At 35.7% G+C, this 23,295-nt stretch overlaps 1 protein-coding gene across 2 annotated transcripts; it reads left to right on the top strand.

Moving 5' to 3' along the window:
• The first annotated feature begins 5,352 nt into the window (after positions 1-5,352).
• On the top strand, positions 5,353-9,938 carry LOC111895548 (probable alpha,alpha-trehalose-phosphate synthase [UDP-forming] 7). 2 transcript variants are annotated; one of them, XR_006190439.2, is made up of 5 exons: positions 5,353-5,541; positions 5,824-7,889; positions 7,958-8,231; positions 9,140-9,605; positions 9,769-9,938. XR_006190439.2 is itself a non-coding variant. In XM_023891665.3 (4 exons), the coding sequence occupies exons 2-4, from the start codon at positions 5,899-5,901 to the stop codon at positions 9,461-9,463; spliced, it is 2,589 nt and encodes an 862-aa protein (XP_023747433.1). In that variant the 5' UTR covers positions 5,353-5,541; positions 5,824-5,898; the 3' UTR covers positions 9,464-9,752. The 2 variants fall into 2 exon arrangements, 1 of the variants encoding a protein (XP_023747433.1); XM_023891665.3 differs by lacking the exon at positions 9,769-9,938 and having other exon boundaries at positions 9,140-9,752.
• Positions 9,939-23,295: the final 13,357 nt, after the last annotated feature.

The following is a 23,295-nucleotide window of genomic DNA, read 5'->3' as shown; positions in this document are numbered from 1 at the left end:
CCATCATGTACGGGATCTACAATGGCATCAACATGGACTACGGGTCAGTCCTATGGAAACAACTTATCTAGAGTCTCTCTTTGACCTCCCGGCACTCAGAGATCTCATATGCCCGGTTTTACACTATTGTCACGAAATGGGTGATGGACAAGTACCACGTCCCTATTGTCGTTGGTGCTCTAATGTCTTCGATTGGTACTTTCCATACCACGAAGATCATTGTGTCGGATGCTTCGAAATTTCCCTTCAACGGGTCTATCCCGGAAACAATGTATGGTGATGTTCCGACTGACAGTAGGATTATCAGAACGTACAAAGAGTTCAAACGTTCTGGTCCGAGGGATCTTACTCCAGAGATGCTGAAATCAATCCATGATGCTGACAAGCCTGCTGCTAGAGGCAAGAAGGCTGACAAGGGAAAACAGGTGGCAAAGGGGGCGAAAGACCCATCTCCCAAGAAGAGTAAAAATACCAGAGTTGCTCAATCTCCACCGCAGAAGAGGAGAAAAACCCAACCGCGACGAAAGTTGATTATCGCTTCATCCTCAAGCGAATATGAGGACGAGGGTTCTGATTCTGATGAATCTCAACGTGGCAACACTCCACCACGTTCGCCTACCCCAGAGATACGTATTTCTACTTCTCCTATCTCTTCTCCACCCGTTACAATTCCTATTTCTATTCCCCCATAACTTCCACCACTCAAATACCACCTACTTCTATCCCAATACCACCACCAATCTTTACCGAAACAACCACCACCACCACTGCAAATGTTAGAACCAACATATCTGATATGGGGGTTCATACTGATGCACCAAAATCCACCTCAGCACCCGAACCCACACCAACAACCGAACACACCACCCAACCCGAACCTACCTTTACTACCGAACCTACAGTTTCACCACCACCATCTTCTCCTGCTCACGCATCAGAGGAAGAAGAACCACTCTTTGGCGGGGAGAATATGACTTTTGACTCGATCTATTATAGTCCGTTTCAAGTACAGAGTGATGACGATGACGACGCTCCTGTCACCAAAAGGCATCTCAAGGATCTACATGACAAAATCGACTCGCTCATCGCCTCCTCTTCTACTTCTCAGTCATCCATATCTGAAGCTGTAATTCAAAAAATTGTTGAGGATTTTTCCAACGCTCATCAAGTTTCTCTTGATTCCGCCACTGCCGCCATCGATGCCTTAACCAAAGCCTGTCAGGCTGCGATCGAAAAAGTCGATAAACTATTTACTGATGCCTCTTTCCTGTTGAAATCTATACAGGAAAGTGCTGAAGCCACCAAGACTACGCTGGAACCCATCATCAACCAGTTGGCTACATCAGTCGCTTCTGAGCTGAAGTCGTTCTCTTCTCTCAGACAGTCTATTTCGGACGATAACTCAGCTTTCAGAACCACCATTGAGGAGCGTCTCTCCAAGCTTCAAGAAGACTTAGCTGCCGAGAACTCTCTCATGGATGCTCTCGCAAGGAAGACTACTTCTCTGAAGGTCAAGAGTACTCAACTCTCCAACTGTCAACAGGAGATTGACTCTCTTCGATCTGAAAGAGAGGTGGTTAAATCGTGTGTTTCGGATGTCCACTCTGCTATTTCCAACATCCTTGAAGCACATGACCCAATCATCAATTATTCAGTATGCCGTACCCTTGCAGAGAAGCTCGCTCCCGCCCTTTTTCTACTTAGCAAAATAGAAGGGCTACTTGATTTCGTGTCCATTCTGAAACAAGGGGGAGAAAAAGAACAAGTGTCTCAACCACCTCCTACTTCAACAGCAACACACACCACCGAACCTCCTCCAGTAGGCCAAGCCTCCGGTTCTGGTGTGAAAGACAAAGGCAAAAATATTGCTGAGGAGAGTGATGATGATGATAAAGAGACGATTGCCGACATTCTGAAGCGGCAAAGTCGAAACAACGAGGCTGACATTAATGCTCGTGTGGCTAGAGAGGCTGAAGAAGCCGAAAGAAGACAGAAAGAAGCCCACGACCTTCTTGAGAGCAGGAAAACTCTTTTTCCTCCGTGGACTCTTGAGAGGCTGATTAAAGAAGCCATTGACACACTGAGTATCTTGTGGCTAGAACCTGTGATATCTTTAGATCGTTCTAACACTGTTGACTCACAGTTCGACATGCCACTGACCCGAAAGGCATTTGTTTTTCATGCCTTTGACAACATTGCAGAGTTCCCACATCCTCATCCACAGGTTGATCGGGACTTAATTGAATTTTATCTGAAGGCCGCTCAACCCCAATACCAGACTTGGAGCGCTCAGAAAATTGTCAATGTTCGGGTCCTGAAGCCGTACAGGGAAGGAAACTTCACCAACGTTCGGTTCAAGGTACTAAGGGGATCTGCCAAAGCCGAACATGCCATCTCACTTGAAGATCTTCCCAACCTTAATCCCCATGATTGGATTATCTTGCACAACATCCTTCTGACAAACGAAGCTGAATATGGTCCGATCATCGACCATTTTAAGAGGATGCCTGTATGCTATATCATGGAAGTTGCTTTGATGGATCAGGAGATTGCGAGCGTATTTAAGAAGAAGCCTACCATATCTCCTGTTGGCTCTGCCAGTGATCTCAACATGATGCAGATGGGGAAGATTGACCCAAAGAGAAACTTCGTCATGTTTACCAGGAACGAAGGACAGAAATGCCTTTTCGCCTTGGCAGACAAACATCTCTACACCACTGCATGTTTGGAACACGTTTTAGGGATCATCCATCGATGCAAGCAGAACACAACGGATGATATCAAGTACTTTGATGATATGATTCAATGGTACATTCGGTTCAGACAGACTATCCTTGCTCTTATCACACATCTGTTTGATACCGTAAAGAAGGCTCCCGCTGCTGGCCCAAGTAAGAAGAAGTAGTCTCGCTCCAATTTGACGCAAAGGGGGAGATTGTTGGGTCGTATTTTGTGTTGCGTCTATTAGGCTCGTTAGTTAGTCTAATATGTCTCTCCGGTATGGGCCTGTCCATCCGTGAGTTTAGTAGGGTTTTGTATATATAGGTGCTTGCATGCATCTTAGAATGGGAGAACGATCAGTAACGTTTAGAGGTTTATTTGTTCAACAAAGTTATCGTTCTTGTTTTTGTAACCCTAAGTATCCTCTACAGCGGAAGTTCTTAGTCGAGCTCTGCTGAGGATTGAGTAATCTAATCATTCGACACATCTTGATTCATTCTTGGGTTATTTACTGTTTTTATATTCATTGCTTACCTGTTACATAGATCTAATCGATCATCAAGTTAATTAATAACTTATCAACAAATATAAGATTTGTCAGGGATACCCGGGGATACCCCTTTACTTTGACCCTGACCCTGCCACTGACTGATAAGCTATCTGGAATTTATATAATGGCATAAAAGGGCATTTAAAAAATATGTTTTCAATAATTAATTAAGGGGTATATTTGGAAAATTAAAAAAAACTCTTAAAAAGCTAGTCTGAGTAGCTTTTTAAAATGCTAGATTATACGCTACTTTTTGGCTTGCCAAACATGACAACTTAAAAAAGATCGAAAAATAGCTAGTTATCTGCTAGTTGTGACTAGGGGTGTTCAAAACCGGATATTGAAAATTCGGATAGTTAATTTTAATATCCAAATCCGTTTCCGAATTTTCGGATATCCAAAATTCGGATATCCGAAAATTCGGATACGGATACGGATATTCGAAACGCATCTTTTACAAATATTAAATTCATGTCATTGATATTTTGTATGTAATTTGAAATGAAATTAACAACACAGCGGATTCAATTTGCAAATCAATTTACAAATAACGTAATAAGGAACGCATTTATGTATTTTTCTTCCTAATTTATCTTCAGAGTGGGTTTATAAGTCATTTTCTTAGTTTATTCACAATTGTAGCTATTCAATATGTTTGATAAGTTATTAACTTTGGAAATAAATTAACGTCGCCATTAACTTTACAAATAAATTAACAACAATTTAAATTTACAAACGAACTAACATTACAATAGTTACAACGCCAGTCACCTCATATCTAAAGTTTCCCGGTCAATTTTAAATTATAAGTAAGATATTAAAAAATAATTAGAAAATTTTATTTTTCGGATATCGGATATCCGAAATATCCGAAATTTTTCAAAATTGATATCTGAATCCGAATCCGAAAATCCAGATATTCGAATTTTCGGGTAATTTTGAATCGGATTTTCGGATCAGATTTTTCGGATTCGGTTATTTTTGAACACCCCTAGTTGTGACGCACTAAACATAATCTTAATCATTAAGGATTTGATTATTATTAGTTTTTTTTTATGAAAAAACGTCTGAAAATTATTTTGTAACCTTTCAATTGAAACCGTTGGTTGTGGTGAATGAACGATTAAAAAAAAGATAAAATGATGAAACCATCTAACTAAAATATTAATATAAATTGTAAAAGAGTTAAATGAAATGATAAAAATACTAAAAATAGTATTTAAGTCATTACTCATTACAAGCAACCATGCAACTGAAAGTTGAAACCATAAGACTAAGACTATCCGTGTCAAAAAAACTAAATACTAAATTTATTATTTTTTGTAAATCATAAGGTCCATTTATTTAATTAAAAGTTTTTAAGCGTTAATGACCTAGGTAGGTAATAAGGTTTTGTCCACATTAGGTCTCTAGGCTATTTTTGTACATATTACATTAACATGGTTGTTATAACCGTTTAAATCTTGTCATTTTAACTGTAATAAAGATGATATTTAAACGGTTATAACAACCATATTGATATAATATATACAAAAAAGAGCATATGGACCTAATATAGACAAAATTGAAACCTTGTTATCCTCCTAAATCATTAACCGTAACGAAAGATTCTCAGCTTCAGAAAGCAAACTAAAAAAATACTAATACTACTATTAATAGTAACACACTTTTCAACATAACATATGTGGTAGGACTTGGGAGCATTTGAACCCATAAATCTATTCATTTCTTTCAACATATTTTTATCATCATTATTATATGAACAAATGGTGTAATGATATTTGTATACAACTATAAAAATAGGAATACTTCTATTTTTCGTAATTTAAAAATCATATTTGATAAATAAACATCCTTTTCGAAATTGAATTAGCTTTTTGGTGATCTAGACACCTCCTCACGTCTTTATTTTTTGAATTTAATTAAAAATTTACAAGATAGAGGAACACGTGAAGACCAAGAGGACTGACACGTCCGCCTGTCATAACAAGCGCGTGACGCAAAAATTCCAGTTGGCATCCCTACTTTCTTTGCTGGCCGACCTTATCCCCTTCTTCCTTCCCCCATTTCACCTTCATTTTTCATTTTCCTTTTTTCTTTTTCCTTTCTTCACATTTAAATAATCTCAATCCTCTCTACTTCTCTTCTCTAACAACAGCTTTTCCACAACACCAGCACCTTCAAGATCCATCTCACACATATATTTAGGATCAAACCCTAGATTTTCTTCTGACTTCCATCTCACTTTTAATCTCATCTCAATCATACAGGTCAGTTTCCCTGACAAAGCTCTTTTTGTTTTTGTTTTCTTTAATGTTCTTGACATGTATCTATCTCAAGGTTTCGATGCTGATTTCTATGTTTCTTTATGTAAACAATTGCGATTGGTTTGTGTTTTGTTTTGTTTTGTTTCTGTTTGGATTCCAATTAATGTATCGTTGACTGACCTATGCCGATTTTGACTTGGGTTTTTGAGTTTGTTAGGGTTCTGTTGGATTTCTTGGATCTATGTGTTTCTTTTAATGTGTTGATGCTTGTTTGCCCAATTGCAGATCATTGTTTACTCCGACTGGGGTTTCCAATTTCGATTAGAATTAGGGGTTTGGTGAATTCTGGTCGAAATTAAAATGATTTCGAAATCGTATGCAAACTTGTTAGATCTAGCTAACGGGAATTTCCCAGCTATGGAAGAACCCAGAAGGAAGATGATCTCCAGGACAATGACTGTCCCCGGAGTTCTAACAGAGCTCGACGATGATCAAGCTCGCAGCGTTTCATCCGACGCCCCTTCAACGGTTATGGCGGATAGGTTAATCGTTGTAGCCAATCAACTCCCGATTAAAGCTACACGGAAAATCGATGATAATGGCGAATCATCATGGAGCTTCACCTGGGATGAGAATTCTTTATATAAGCATATAAAAGATGGGTTGCCTGATGAAATGGAGGTTATCTACGTAGGCTCACTTAGGGCTGACATTGATCTTAACGAACAAGACGATGTTTCACAGATTTTGCTAGAGAGATTCAAATGTGTTCCAGCGTTTCTCCCTCCCGATGTTTTAGACAAGTATTATCACGGCTTCTGTAAGCAACATCTATGGCCGCTCTTCCATTACAGACTACCGTTTTCAGCCAGCCATGGTGGTAGATTTGACCGGTCTTTATGGGAAGCGTATGTAGCTGCAAACAAAATATTCTCTCAAAAGGTAATCGAAGTTATAAATCCAGATGATGATTACGTCTGGATTCATGATTATCACCTAATGGTACTTCCTTCTTTCTTAAGAAGACATTTCAATAGACTCAGAATGGGTTTCTTCCTCCATAGCCCATTCCCATCTTCAGAAATCTACAGAACTTTACCAGTAAGAGAAGAAATCATCAAATCACTTCTAAACGCCGATCTTCTAGGGTTCCACACATTTGACTACGCCCGACATTTTCTTTCTTGCTGTAGCAGAATGCTCGGATTGGAATACCAATCAAAACGAGGCTACATCGGATTGGAATACTACGGGAGAACAATCGGAATCAAAATCATGCCGAGTGGAATCCACATGGGACAAATGGAATCCATACTAAGACAACCCGAAAAACAGACACGTGTCCACGAGCTTCAACAACAATTCCAAGGGAAAACAATTCTCTTAGGTGTCGATGATTTGGACACCTTCAAAGGCGTAAACCTAAAAGTCTTAGCAATGGAACAAATGCTGAAATCACACCGATCATGGATTGGACGCGCAATCTTAATCCAAATCTTGAATCCAGCTCGCGGAAAAGGTCGCCATGTGGAAGAAATCGAAGCTGAAATAAGAACAAGCACCGAAAGAATCAATCAGGAATTGGGGATTCCAGGGAGTAATTACAATCCAATCATACTTATCGACACCCCACTTTCTCTAACAGAAAAAGCCGCTTACTACACAATTTCAGAAGCTGCAATTGTCACAGCCATTAGAGACGGAATGAATCTAACCCCATACGAATACATCGTATGTAGACAAGGTATCTCAGGGTCAGATTCGTCAAATTCCCCTCAAAAATCCATGTTAGTAGTATCCGAATTTGTCGGGTGTTCACCTTCTTTAAGTGGGGCCATACGTGTGAACCCATGGAACGTGGACGCCACATCAGAAGCCATGTATGAAGCTATTTCAACTTCCGATCTTGAAAAACAAATGAGACACGAGAAGCATTATAAATACGTTAGCAGCCATGAAGTTAGTTACTGGTCTAGAAGCTTCTTTCAAGACCTTGAGAGAACATGCGTTGAACATTTCAGAAGACGATGTTGGGGAATCGGATTGAGCTTTGGGTTCAGAGTCGTCGCCCTCGATCCAATGTTCAGGAAGCTGACAAGTGGCGCGATCGTGGCCGCATACGAACACGCTCAAAATCGAGCTATTTTATTAGACTACGATGGCACTGTGATGCCACAATCATCGATAGATAAACGCCCGAGTCACGAAGTGATTTCGATTTTTAAAAAATTATGTAACGACCCGAAGAACACGGTGTTTGTTGTTAGTGGGAGAGGGAGAGAAGATCTTGCTAAATGGTTTGCTCCGTGTGAGAAGCTTGGAATTGCAGCCGAACATGGTTACTTTATAAGGTAAGATTTTGTTATTTTACGGTTTTATCCTTTTGGGTAAATGCTGAAGGATTGGTGATTGGTGACAGGTGGCCGGGGGAGAAAGAGTGGGAGACGTGTGCGCAAGGGATGAATTTTGGGTGGATGCAGATGGCGGAACCGGTGATGAGATTGTATACGGATGCGACGGACGGGTCGTATATTGAAAGGAAAGAAAGCGCGTTGGTGTGGCATCATCAGGATGCGGATCCGGGTTTCGGGTCGGCCCAAGCGAAGGAAATGTTGGATCATTTGGAAAGTGTTCTTGCTAATGAACCGGTTGTGGTCAAAAGCGGTCAATATATAGTTGAAGTCAAACCACAGGTATTAATATTATCAACTTCGTTTCATAAGGGTTAATATATTGAGTTTTTTCCGGATTAAGCCTTTTTTTTTTTCCTGAAAAGATTGCATTCTCCTTCAACTTTTATTTTTCCAGAAAAAACCTGATCCTATCAATTTTTTTTAACGAAAAAACACTCGATTTATTATTTTTTTCCAAAAAACCTGCAAACTGTTTATAATTTTTCTGAAAAGCCTTTGCATTTTACAAGTTTTTTTTTTTTTTTTTTTTTTTTTCCCTGAAAACAAAGGCTAAAAGCGTCAATTGAGAAAAAGGGTTGATCTCAAAAAAGACTTTATATTCTGTGCTTGTTCCGGATTATACCTCATTTTTTTTTTTTTTTTTTTAAAGAACTTGTATTTTTTCATTTTTTCTGATTTGACTGTCACTTTTTTTCCATTTTTTTTTAAATGTGAGTTTTATTTTTGAAAAAAACTAAAAAATTTGAGGTTTATTTAGAAGCAATTAAATGGTGGAGAGTTTTTCCAGAAAAAATGAAAGAATACAAGGTTTTTTTCAAGCAAAAAAAAGCTTTGAGGTTTAACCCGGAAAAAACACAAAATGTAAGGTCTTTTAGAGATTAACCCAAAAAAAAATGAAAATACAAGGTCTTTTTTTAGAAAAAAATAAAATTAAGGTTTAATACAGAAAAAACACCAAGTATAAGGTCTTTTTTGAGGTTTTATCTGGAAAAAACACAAAATGTAAGGTCTTTTTAGAGATTAACCAAAAAAAATGAAAATACAAGGTCTTTTTTAGAAAAAAATAAATTTAAGGTTTAATACGGAAAAAACACTAAGTATAAATATGAACCAATTTTTTATAATCAGTACACTTTGAGTTGGAATTATTTGAGTGACTAAAGTTGGTTGTTATTATATTAATGTAGGGTGTGACGAAGGGTTTAGTGGCAGAGAAGATATTTTCATCGATGTTTAAGAAAGAAAGAAGGGCTGATTTTGTGTTGTGTGTGGGGGATGATAGAAGCGATGAAGATATGTTTGTGATGATTGGGGATGCCATAAAAGGAGGTGTCATTTTGAATGTCAATAATCGATCAGTGTTTGCATGTACTGTGGGACAGAAACCAAGTAGGGCGGAGTATTATTTGGATGACACAGTGGAGGTTATGAATATGATTGAGAATCTTGGTGACGTGTCAGTGTCTGAAGATGAAGAAGAAGAATCTGAAGATGATGGGAGTGAGTCTTGATGTTTATGTTAATTCGAATACCTCTGCTTGGGGTTGTACATTCTGATGAAGAAAGTAAAAGGAAGGAGGGTTTTTTGATTTTATAGGTTAAAACAGGTGAGTTTGTTTATTGGGAAGATGGATGGGAGATTAAAAAAGAAAGGTAAATAGAGAGGTGCCGATGTTGAAAAAAAGATTGTTTTTTCTTTCTTTCTTTCTTTGTTTGTGTCTTCTGAATGAACAGATGAAATGAACTGTGAACTGGAAGTGGTCCATTGATGTATGTAAATGTTGATAGATTCTTCTTTTACCTTTGTTTCTTTCAGGTTTTCAATAGTGCTTTCGCAACTCTTGTCATTTTGCTTTCTGTTTGGAATTTTTGGATTGAGGTTGAGGCTTTCACAAGTTTGGTTAAGTTGTATCTGTGGAGATCAATTTTATTTTTGGAACGTTAAGACAGGAAACAGGAATGATTTGTATAAAGAGAAATTAAATATCCTTCTGTTTTTGTTTGTTTTTATCTTTCTAGTCATATAAAATAACTAGGTTTAAACCTGTGGAAACCACGGTGAGAAACGAAAACAGTATCGATAAATTCAAAAGTGTAATGACTAATCAATGATTCGAAAAGTTTTATTATTTTACAAACATACATTTTTTGTCTGTAAGTTTATAATCATCAATTTAAATTAATATATATACACTGGTTTGAATATCCGATCGATCATATTGTATTTGTAGTTATTTAATAAAATCGTGATTTTGTACAATATAATATATATAAATTTAAATATATTTGTAGTTATTTAATAAAATCATGATTTTGTACAATATAATATATATAAATTTAAATAGTGAAAAAAAAAAAAAACAAAACACAATCAATGAGGAAACATTCTTGCATTGCAAATCCAATCAGTTTTGTAATAAATAATCTACAGTTAGTCGATACATATATGATCGTTTTGCCCTTTCCAATGCAAAGATAAAAGATTTTCTCTGATATACAAAAAGAGACTCGACATCAATAAATTGCCTATAGCCTTGTATAAGGAGAACATATTTATTTGAAGGCTATTTTAAAACTTCAAGGATAGAAGTACATTAAATAATACCACGGTGTGTGCTGCTCTCAAAAAAACAACATTCACACATCAAGTAATCCATAATAATTTTATTGAAAAGAAATAGCAAAGGAATAAGAAATAAAATAACCATATAACTAACACTGACAACAAAAAGTTAATATATAAAACCCCAAATTTTGGTGTATATATATATATATATATATATATATATATATATATATATATATATATATATATATATATATATATATATATATATATATATATATATATATATATAGGTGTGAGCATTGACTTTGTTACCAAGATTTTAGAGAAAAATGATAGCACCATGCTCGAACTTCTTGACCTCGTATCTCACCATTTGGCTAATATACAACTTCTATTTCCTAGACCTGCTTTGATTCTCCTAGACCTGCTTCAAATCACAATTGTTCTTCTTATCAAAACATTGTCCTCCAACAATCGTGGGTACAAAGTCAATCAAAAGTTCTCCAAAACTATTCTTTATGTCTTTACCCTTCTCTAATGTCAAATCCACATTAGCAAAAAGGAACCACCTTATCAAAATTAATTTAAGAAACAACAGTGACCAAAACCAAACTGATGCATGTTGTACACAAACAAAAGTACATTGTTATTTTTTGCATTTATACCAATCATGGGTTAAATGCAATATATAACAATGTAAATTGGAAAATAAACTTAAAACAAAGAAATATAATTAAGAAATATGAAACTTGTCTAATGGTTTTCGATATATAAGTATTAGTGGGTACTTTTGTTATAAATGATGAGAATTAATGTTTTTTAAGTTTATATTCACAAAAAACGGTCTCTATTCTATAACAATTACAAAAATGGTCTCTATTTACTGGAATTTATAAAAATGGTCCCTGTCTTATAACAAATAGTATTTGTTTAATGAATTTTGCATAAATGGTCACTGTTTATAAAAGATACAAAATGAATATGAGTTCCAACATCAAAAAAGATGAATGAAACTAAAATTCTGCACACAGATAACTTTTTAATTGAATTTCCTTGTTTGAGGTTTGTGCCGATTTAAATCCTATTAAAGCTAGATCAATTCTCTATCTCATAGTTTGATCATTTTTATATAAGCAACATTGTGTTCTTCCTTGTCGAAATTAAATGCATTTTTTTATTTTGATATAGCAGCCAACAAAAATTGATATCTTTTTTATTCGTAACGTTTCCTACACTTTGAACAGAAGCTGAAATAACTCATATCCATAGCAACATGAAAGTCTAAGCCATAATATATATATATATATATATATATATATATATATATATATATATATATATATATATATATATATATATATAGTGGCGAGTCTAAAATAGAAAACTATCTTGTTCACTAATTTTTCTATAGAAAGTGTTCTATACAAATTCAAAGATTTTATAGATAAGGTAGTTCCTATTTTTTTTTTTAAGGTAGGCCACTAAAATGTTTTAGATAAATTAAAAAAAATAAGTGGGTCATTGGACCCACCTTAGTTGCACTTAGCCTCGCCCTTATATATATATATATATATATATATATATATATATATATATATATATATATATATATATATATATATATATATATATATATATATATATATATATATATATATGAGTTATGTTATTTTGTTTTTACTATCTATTGTGTGCATGTATAACTGATTCTGGAACAATCATTTTAGTTACTTTAAGAAAGTAATTAATGCATATTACATGTTGAAGATATAATAGATATTAATTACATCTTCAACATTTAATAAACATTAATTACTTTATTAAAATAACTAAAATGATTGGTCCAGAATCAATCATACAGACACACAATAGATAGTGAAAACATTTGAACCTAACTCATATATATATATATATATATATATATATATATATATATATATATATATATATATATATATTCATTTTAGCAAGCAGTTAAATTGGAAAAAAGCCAGAACACGATAATTGTTTATATTAAGCTTGGCTATACATGTCTGGTGGACATCGACGGACATTTATGCTTGTATTCATATTCCTTTTCCATTACCTTCATCAATGGAATGTCCTAAAACTAGCTTTCCATCACCATCACAACACCAGGGGAGATAAGGTGAAAGTCGTTCCATAGCTAATTATGGGACATAATTAGATGAAACAAAGAATAAACACTTACTAACCAGCATAATTCCGATTATACCCTTGTGCTCCACTACTTGATTTAATCTAAAGATATGTTCTTCGTCATCCTTGTTCATGTGACTCTGTATGAAGGACAGATAAAAGATGGATATGAATAATATAAATGCCAATATAGCCTACAATTGGTAAAATACTAAAAATGCTACCTTCTTTCCTATTTATTGGCATACGTTCAATATCGGCAAGCTCAAAGTATAACTTTTTCTTCTTTAACCAAAACGAACCACTAAGAGTAAAACGCACATCAATATCTATCCTGATTAATAGAGATTGATAGTTGATCATCAAGTGATCGTGTAATGCCTGTAATGTCAGATAATAGAACTCAGGGCCTTTATTATCTTCTATATTTTAATTTTTGTAAATTTTGGAAATTATATTTATGACAGAAGTTGACATCTATAAAAAGCTTCCCCAATAAAGTCAAAACAAATCTTCAAAATCATCATACGTGAGTAACCCAGAGGAAAACCACTCTAATTTTCATATAAAGTCAAAACAAAACAAAAGTTAAATGAAGAATTCATGAATTTATCCAAGATTCTTCCTAAGAAAGATAAGTTTATCGGATTTCAATTAGCCTTGATTGATGAAAGCTTGTAAATTGAGTCTAGGATGTAAAAAATTGGATAAGTTCTTGGAATAAAACAAAAAACCAAGAGTATTAGCATTTAGAAAGAATAATATAAAATAAAACCAAACAAAACATATGATTATGTTAATTGGATGAGGACTTACATCAAACACCATGAATGAAACTTCCCACTGATGAAAACACCCATCTTTGAAACCCAAGCAATTGCAAACAACAACACTTTTTCTCTTTCCATTCGACAACCCCATTATTCTTCAAAGTTCCTTTCTTTGTAAGATTCCTCCTCACAATTCCCCGCTTAAAAGTAAGCGGATTATTCGACTTATTTAAACCTTTCCACTTAACCTCAACAACCAATCTTGAAAGATCTTGAGAACCATATGCAAGAGCGAGATGAATTGTAAAAAAGGTTTTTTTGCCTACTTTTCATAGAATCGATGCCATCATCCATCCTTGGATTATGTGTCCTGTAATAGCAAAAATGAATAACAACAAAACTACAAGCTAGAAATATCGACTCTTGCGTAATGTTCCAAAGACGATTAGTTTTACATACGTGAGAACATATAGGGTATTATGGTTCTAGAAATTTCAAACCTACAAAACCAACTTTAAGCAATCGATTTCAATAACCAAGAAGAATAAAAAAAGATATAGAATCAATACCTGGACAATGAAAGTTTAAGCAAATATGAGAAATCCTGCACAAACAGATTAGGGAGGTGGAAATAGTGGATTTCCATGAACTTGGTTCCGATATTTGTAAAATAAGAAAAATAAGTGAAAGAATAACGAAGGAAGAGAGATGGTGGTGGTGAAGATAACTGGCGTAGGGTTTTGTTAACAGGGAGAGATTTTTATAAATTGAAAAGTTTGAAATGGAATCCAAATTAATAGCAGTTGCAATCCAATCACTAATATGTTTCCTAATTTTTAGTAACGAATAAGGATGAAGGATACAAGTCAAACGAAGCAGGGGCAATTTCGGAAATGCAGTTAGATGATAGGAGCGGGAAAAATCGATGGGGGAAGCTAAGTGAATGCCATGTGGCATAAATGTACTTATTTATTAGATTAGGGGATAAAGAATAAAGAGTGATAAAATGTTAATAATTTTATCAAAATGTGATATTTGTCATAATTTTATATGGGTAGGAAGATAAATAGGAAGAAAATGTTGGATGATGTTTAATTTATCTTTGTATAAAATAAGTAGGTCTGACAATCGTGTCGTGTTCGGGTTGGCAGGTTGCAGGTTGACAAGTCAAAATATATCAACTCACACACGACCCATTTAACTATATAGGTTACGGGTTGGCGGGTTTGGAACATAAAATCACATACTATTCGTCAATTATTTATACATGTTCACGGGTTGACGAGTCATATTCGAATTCGTGGGTCAGATTTTGGTTCGTAGTTTTCCGGTTAATACACACCGAACATATTACATACAAAACAAATTACTCATTACTCTGTTGCATATTTGTGTAATGTGTTTGTGTGAACAAAAGACTAAAATAAGTGAGGAAGTACAACACAACAACATCAAATCGATCACATGTTGGATCATATTTAATAGAATAATAGTTGATATATATATATATATATATATATATATATATATATACCGTTAAATGTATATAAACTTAAGTACTCAAACTTACAATACTATGTCGTTTTGTATCTTATATGCATTGTAAATTTGTAATCGTTCAAAGTTCTTAAAATTCTACTCCTAACTTGATTTACGTATAGGATTTTTATAAATTTCACAATATCATCTTCTTACATAATTTTCATTTTCAACTATAACATATATAGTCTCGTTGGTGATCGAGAAAAATATGTGATGTAAGAAGAAGATAATGATGAAATTTAAAAATCTTGAAAGTAAATCAAGTTAGGGTTGAAAGTTTTAGAACGTTATATTGCATATATGATACAAACCATGTATTATGGTACGTTTATGTACCTAAACTTATATACCTTTAAAGATAGATTCACTTTTCCACACACACACACACACACACACACACATATATATATATATATATATATATATATATATATATATATATATATATATATATATATATAGAGAGAGAGAGAGAGAGAGAGAGCTAGGTTCTAATGTTTCTAGCAACTATTGTGTGCTTCAATATATCAATAGGAATTTAGGAATAATTAAATAATTAAAAATTGCAATAAGGGTAATTATATAACATTAGCATGGTAATTAAAATAAAATCCCTTAATTCATGGAAATTACCATAAAAATCTGTTTGACCAACTACTTAACCCTAGCCTTTCATATCATATGCATTCTATTTCTGCCTCCTCCCATTTTCTTATTGACGAATGAACATCGTCTGATCAAAAGAGGTAGTCGAAACCTCTTGCTGCAAATCTGTTTCCCCATTCTGTTGATTAAGAAGACTCTAATATTTAATATCTATCGCTCCCACTGATTTGTACACATGCTACTGACCAGACAAGATGAAGATGTTATTCTCGGTGGCTCCATCTCCAATCGAAGCTAGCTTCAGTATCCAATTAACTCGATTCCATAACAAAATAGTCACGTTCTTCGAGTTCAATTTACCTAACTTGCAATTCCATTCCATAGAAAACAGGTTTTTTTCTTCGTTCTTCCAACTAGCCAATTTCTACAATTTCAACTTTTTAGTTTTAGATTTTTATAATGGTGTTGAAATATCTTGTTGTTCATATGAATTTGATGTTGATGGTTCTGAATTGGATTTTTTTCATTCATGATTCATAGAAAATGTGGTGATTTAGGGAGCACCCTTAAAGTGTTTAATGAAATGCCAAAGCGAAATATGGCAGTCTCAAATTGTATACATGGTTAGTGATGGAATCAACGGTTAATGAGGAGATGCTGGTAAGTTTACATGAACTTTATTGATCTTTGATTAAATTTTTTGAGTTGGGTTTATGTAAATTTTTAATTTTTTTTAGAGATTTAGAGACACCATTCTTTGATGGCAGAGAACTTGTAGCTGGAAGTATTGATGATTCAATCTATGTTTATGATGTTGAAGGAAACATCTATCCTGATCATAGCTTTGATGTTGAAGCAAACATACTTTCCCTTATGTTTATGATGTTGAAGCAAACGAACCTATGGGCTGATCATAGCTATGACCTTGTTTACTTTTTTATAATATTTTTGTTTATTTCATTATACTGTAAGCTGCTATCAAGTTCAAATTTCTGACCTTGATTCCCCCTCTTCATTTTCCAGTTTAAAGGCCTGGGAAATTGTCTCAGAAGCAGATTATACTAGAAGGTGAGACTGAGTTTTTATGTCAATCATATATGTGTATGCACATCTGATATAAAATACATCTTTGTAGTTATTCATTCAAAATACATTTGTGTGTTAACATGATCTTTTCCTGCATTTACATTTCAAATGTTTTGTTCGTTGGGTATATTCTTGATAATACAATTTCTTTAAGAATATTCAAAAGCATTCTGCAAGAATAGTTTATTCTGTAAGAATATTATTGTTGTATTCTGATAGAATTGTAGTTAATTAGTTATATGTTTAATGTGCAGTTGTTACAAGTGTATCACTACAAAATATTTGGCAATGAATTTGTGATAGAAATGGCTTGAAGAATGGCTTGAAGACCTGATGGGAAAGACTCCTTGTATAAAATCGTTCTCATGCATTACAATTCTGACAGAATGTCAATCTCACAAAATGTGAATCTCATAGAATGCTAGCATATTTTGAAGTGGCTTAGAGGTCAAACATACACACGACATCTAGAAACGAAACAAGAAAGTGAATGAGGATTCTTTCAAGAATCAAGATATTTTTTTGCAAGATATTTGAAGAATGAATGTAGTTTATGTTCATAGTTGTATTCTTTAAGAATGAATGTAATTACTTATTCTAAACTATTAAACTTTGTCTTATATAAAATTTTTTATTCATTAAAAATTATTGGTCTTGATAATATGTGTTTATAATATTATGTTCATAGTTGTATACCGTTCTGACAGAATTACAAAATATCATTCTAACAAAATAACATTCTGATAGAATAAAATCAGTTTATGTTTACAAATTACGTTTGAAATTGAATTAATTTGAAAAAAAAAATCATATTTTTTTAAATCAAAATCATTAATTATCCCATAATTCTCGAGTTTTTCTTTTTTAAATTTGTCTCAATTGACTAAAATGACCTTATGCCGAAATTTGTGTGATTATATGGTACATGTTATCCTATTGTACTATCATAGACCCTCAGATCATGACCTTTGATTCTATTCCATCTGATGGTCCAGATCTATGCATTCTGGCATACAATAGTTATTGCAAACAAAATAACCTAAGCATATATATGATGGGTTTTAGCCATAAGAACTTTCCTATGTGCGCATGCAAAACCCTAATGCTCGGATCTAGGCTTTCTAATAAACATGCATTGAATCCAAGACTTCTAATGACTAATTAGGTTAAATAACAACATTGAAACAGATCTAGAATCATACCTTTGAGTTCCTTGTTGATCTTGAGGTCTTGGAGCTTCTAGAGTCACAAATGTCACTCCTCTAATGGCTTACAAACACTAATAGCAAGAAAGATGATTTATGAGAGAGGAGAGGGGAGGAAATCGGCCAGGGTTCTCTTACTTTAGGAGAGGTTACGAATTCCCTATGCCATGGGATCTATTTATACTTGTAGACTCCTTAAGGGTTACAACCTAAACCCTAATAGGATAATCTTCTCTTAAGGCTATCCAAATCCTTTCCATAGATAAGCCTTGGACGAATTAAGCTATCCTTTAGCTTCTAGAATTCGTCCCTAACATATCCATAAGAATTTACAGTCTAAAGCTTAACTATTAAACAATTAACAGTTTATACCACTTAACCTCTTTAAGTCACCAAATTAATTCTAATTAATTCTATGACTTATATTAATCAAATAACAAATATATTATTCATTATATTATTCTCATAATATATTAATAATATTTACTCTCTCTTAATAAATCATCCTATCAAGTTGCTATGGTGAAGGCAACCCAAAAGGACCATGCACAACCAGGTCAAATACTTGCCTATTATAGTTGCAGCCTTAGACACTATTCCAACAGTCTCCCACTTGGATAATTCTAGTAACTATACAAGTACAATTCGGTTTGCAATTGTAGCTCTCAAAGACGCTGTCAACTCTGATCTAATCAATCTTGTCCTTTAGATAAGGGAACGTACAGTCCTCTGTTAGATATCATGCTGACAATCCTATGGAATGGTTAGTCAAGCATTTAGGTTTCTCGATCTCTGATTTATTTGACATAGAACTTAATCGAACACATCAATTTAGTTCTGACCGGGCCCGACACATAAGTCAAATCAAATCATCGAGCGGCCGAGATATCACTTTTACCTTCTTAGAGAAAAGTTACAGATAAACTTCGACTTATATGCATTTACTTATTTATTAACCAACTATCCACAACAATACGTTTTATAACACCGAGTTACTGATGCGTTTTCGTATTATCAATGTACAATCAATTAACAAATAACAAACCATATATCTAGGTTTTAAGACCATATGATATTATCGTCTTGCGATCACCTTTTATATCGTATTCCATAAGGTGATTCCAGCAAGCGCGGGTTTATTCTAATGCTCAAAACTAGTTCATAAGCACTCATGAACGTTGCAGCAATCCTTTGCTATGTCTAACACATTTAGACATTCTACACACCAATTTATGACAATCTTCATTCATATCTACTCCCAACATATGAACGATTGTGGACCATTTGAACAATTTCTATTATTCTTAATAATCTTAATCATTCTGGAAGTCAAAACATGCAAAATGAAACAATAGCTAAACAATTAACATAAGATAGTAACATTACTTATAAATAAAACTCCTTTATTTAATCATCAAATGTCAATTACATTTATCTATTACACGTTTCTAATACTATCTAATCTATGCTAATATCATCCTTCAGCCCAATACTCCTAGCATGCTGCAAGTGCTTAACCCTACTCAGTCCCTTCGTAAGCGGATCTGCTGGGTTATCTTCTGATGATATCCTCTTTACTACGAGTTGTCCTTCTTCTACACGATGTCTAATGAAGTGATACTTTCTGTCGATATGTCTTGATCTACCATGATCCCTCGGTTCCTTGGTCAAGGCAACCGCACCTTCGTTATCACAGAAAATCTCTATTGGCTCCTTCATGGCAGGCACAACTCCAAGATCACCGATGAAGTTCTTTAGCCATATCGCCTCCTTCGACGCTTCGCTCGCTGCAATGTACTCTGATTCGTACGTTGAATCAGCTACGGTTTCCTGCTTGGAACTCTTCCATGTCACTGCTCCTCCATTTAGGGTAAAGACCCAGCCCGACTGCGAACGGTAGTTGTCCCTGTCGGTCTGAAAACTGGCGTCACTATACCCTCGCACCTTCAAGCCATCACTCCCTCCGAGGACTAAGAACCATTCCTTCGTCCTCCGAAGGTACTTAAGGATGTTCTTCACCGCAATCCAATGTGCTCTGCCAGGATTCCCTTGATATCTGCTAACCATGCTCAAAGCGAAGGCTACATCAGGGCGAGTACAAGTCATAGCGTAGATGATTGAGCCAACTACGGAAGCGTATGGTACTCGGCTCATCTCTGCTATCTCAACTTCGGTACTCGGACTTTGAGTCTTACTCAATTTGGCAATACTTTGTATCGGTAGTTCTCCCTTCTTTGAGTTTTCCATACTAAAACGTTTTAGTACCTTCTCTAAGTAAGTATTCTGACTACGTCCAATTAGTCTTTTACTTCTTTCTCTTACTATCCTTATTCCCAAAATGTAAGAAGCCTCTCTGAGGTCCTTCATAGCGAAGCACTTCCCGAGCCAGGACTTAACCTCCTGCAGAGTCGGGATGTCGTTTCCTATGAGTAATATGTCATCGACATATAGAACGAGGAAGCTTACTATACTCCCACTGGCTTTGACATATACACAAGATTCGTCTTCGCTTCGTACAAATCCAAACTCTTTGACTTTCTCATCGAAGCAAAGATTCCATCTGCGAGACGCTTGCTTAAGTCCATAAATGGACTTCTCAAGCTTACACACTCTATTCGGATGCTTCGGATCCACAAACCCCTCTGGCTGAGTCATGTAAACATCCTCAGCCAACTTTCCGTTAAGGAAAGCGGTCTTGACATCCATTTGCCAAATTTCATAATCATGAAATGCGGCAATTGCTAGCATCACTCTAATAGATTTAATCTTCGCAACTGGTGAGAAGGTCTCATCATAGTCAACTCCGGGAGTTTGAGTAAAGCCCTTCGCGACCAATCGCGCTTTATATGTGTGTACGTTTCCATCCACGTTGGTCTTCTTCTTGAAGATCCATTTGCACCCAACGGTCTTACGTCCGGGTACATGATCAACCAAATTCCAAACTTGGTTATCATACATGGATTGGATCTCGCTATCCATTGCCTCTTTCCACTTTACAGACTCTGGGCCTGCCATGGCTTCCTTATAGCTATTAGGTTCATCAAGGTTTACTAGTGTACCATCACTAATATACGTGTCCCCTTCGGTAGTAATATAAAAGCCATAAAACTAGGGATGAACTTTAACTCTATCGGAACGTCTAAGAGGTAAGGATTCGTCAATCAGTTCAACCGGAGTTTCCTCCTCAGGTTGAATGCCAGCAGCAGAGGTTCCTTCATCTATCGACTCTTGAATCTCTTCAAGTTCGATTTGCCTCCCACTGTCTCCTTGGCTCATGAGTTCTTGCTCTCGGAAAATTCCTCTCCTCGCAACGAAGACAACATTGTCCTTCGGTCTATAGAAGAGATATCCAAAGGATGTCTGCGGGTAGCCGATGAAAATACATCACTCACTTCTAGGTTCAAGCTTGTCGTGAGTATCTCGTCTTACGAAAGCCTCGCAACCCCAAACCTTGATATGTGCCAACGAGGGAACTTTCCCTGTCCACATCTCGTGAGGTGTTTTGGCAACCTTCTTAGTAGGGACTCGGTTAAGGATATGGGCGGCAGTCTCTAAGGCATACCCCCAAAAAGAGATAGGTAGTGAAGCACGACTCATCATAGAGCGAACCATATCCAATAAGGTTCGATTACGCCTTTCTGCCACACCATTCAACTGCGGTGTCCTAGGAGGCGTCAATTGTGAAACTATTCCACACTCCTTGAGATAATCATGGAATTCAAGACTTAGGTACTCTCCTCCTCGATTGGATCGAAGCATCTTGATTTTCCTGCCCAATTGATTCTCCACTTCATTCTTGAACTCTTTGAACTTTTCAAAGGTGTCTGAATTTTGCTTGATTAAGTAGATATACCCATATCTACTATAGTCATCGGTAAAAGTCACGTAGAAGCGGTTCCTATCCTTCGTGGTTGATCTAAACGGTCCACATACATCGGTATGTATTAGGTCCAATAGACCCTCGCCCCTTTCACATGTACTTGTGAAGGGTGACTTAGTCATCTTTCCAAGCAAACAAGACTCGCAAGTGTCATCTTCCCTAAGGTCGAACGAATCCAACACTCCATCCTTTTGGAGTTGGGCTATGCGTTTCTTGTTGACATGTCCAAGACGACAATGCCACAAGGATGCTTTATCCATACTAGTGGAAGAATCAATATTCAAAACATCATTTCCTAAGTTATCAACAATCATAACGGTTTCATATATTCCATTACATGGTATAGCTTCAAAGTAAAAAACACCATTTAGATAAGCCAAAATAGAACCATTCTCATTATTAAAAGAAAATCTAAATCCTTGTCTATATAAACCATGAAATGAAATGATGTTTCTAGCCATTTCTGGCGAATAGCAACAATTGTTCAAATCTAAAACCAAACTATTCCTAAGCACTAAAGAATACACTCCAATCTTGGTCACAGGCGACGATCTTCTGTTCCCCATGATTAGATTTATCCTTCCTTGCTCCACATCCCTACTTCTTCTTAGTCCCTGCACATTAGAACAAATGTGATAACCACAACCGGTATCAAGAACCCAAGAAATAGCATGATTAGAATCGTCAGATTTGATTGTGTATATACCTGCGAAAGATGGCTTGATCTTTCCCTCTTTGATTGCTTGCAGGTAATCTGGGCAGCTTCTTTTCCAATGTCCTATCTTGTGGCAGTGGTGGCACTCTACCTCCTTTGGGTTAGGGCAGGGCTTAGCGGGATCAACTTTGGTCCCACTAGAAGAGGCACCATCTCGGGCTTTGACCTTGCGATAGTTATTCGATGAAGCTTTCCTCTTCTTTCCCTTTCCTTGACCAATAGCCAAGATAGGAGCAGCGGGCGTATTGGGAGTAGGTGCAACAGACTTGTCCTTGAAGTTGCTCTCAGTGACTCTCAATAGACCTTGGATTTTGCTTAGGGTGACCTCTTCTTTGTTCATGTGGTAGGTCATCCTAAATTGGTTGTACATTGGAGGCAAAGAGTGAAGCACCATATCGATCGCCAAGTCTTCACCGAAGTCAACATTTAACTTGCGAAGGCGGTCGACATACCTTTGCATCTTTTGCAAGTGCACGGTAAGAGATTCTCCATGACCCATCTTAGCGGAAATCATGTTGGTGAAAATCTCATAACGCTCTTGTCTCGCGTTTTGGTGGTATCTCTCCAATAAGTCTTGGTGCATCTCGTACGGGTACATGTCCTCGTAGGACTTTTGGAATTCGGAGTTCATGGTAGCGATCATGATGCAATGTACCTTTGTTGCATCTCGCTCATGAGTCTCAAAGGCGGTGATTTTGGCGGGAGTAGCAACTTCGGGGTTGATTTTCTCGAGCTTCTCATCGAGGACATACTCCTTATCCTCATAGCGAGCAATGGTGCGAATGTATCTTATCCATTCGCTAAAGTTCG

This window comes from Lactuca sativa, chromosome 4 (assembly GCF_002870075.4).
Source record: "Lactuca sativa cultivar Salinas chromosome 4, Lsat_Salinas_v11, whole genome shotgun sequence".
Classification (NCBI taxonomy): Eukaryota; Viridiplantae; Streptophyta; class Magnoliopsida; order Asterales; family Asteraceae; genus Lactuca; species Lactuca sativa.
Note: the sequence above shows the minus strand (reverse complement) of the source record. Positions and strands in the feature narration are given on the sequence as shown.

Coding starts and splice junctions, on each gene's coding strand:
- LOC111895548 (XM_023891665.3), top strand. CDS start 5,899: ATGATTTCGAAATCGTATGCAAACTTGTTAGATCTAGCTAACGGGAAT. Junction 7,890..7,957: donor GAACATGGTTACTTTATAAG/GTAAGATTTTGT, acceptor GATTGGTGACAG/GTGGCCGGGGGAGAAAGAGT. Junction 8,232..9,139: donor TAGTTGAAGTCAAACCACAG/GTATTAATATTA, acceptor ATATTAATGTAG/GGTGTGACGAAGGGTTTAGT.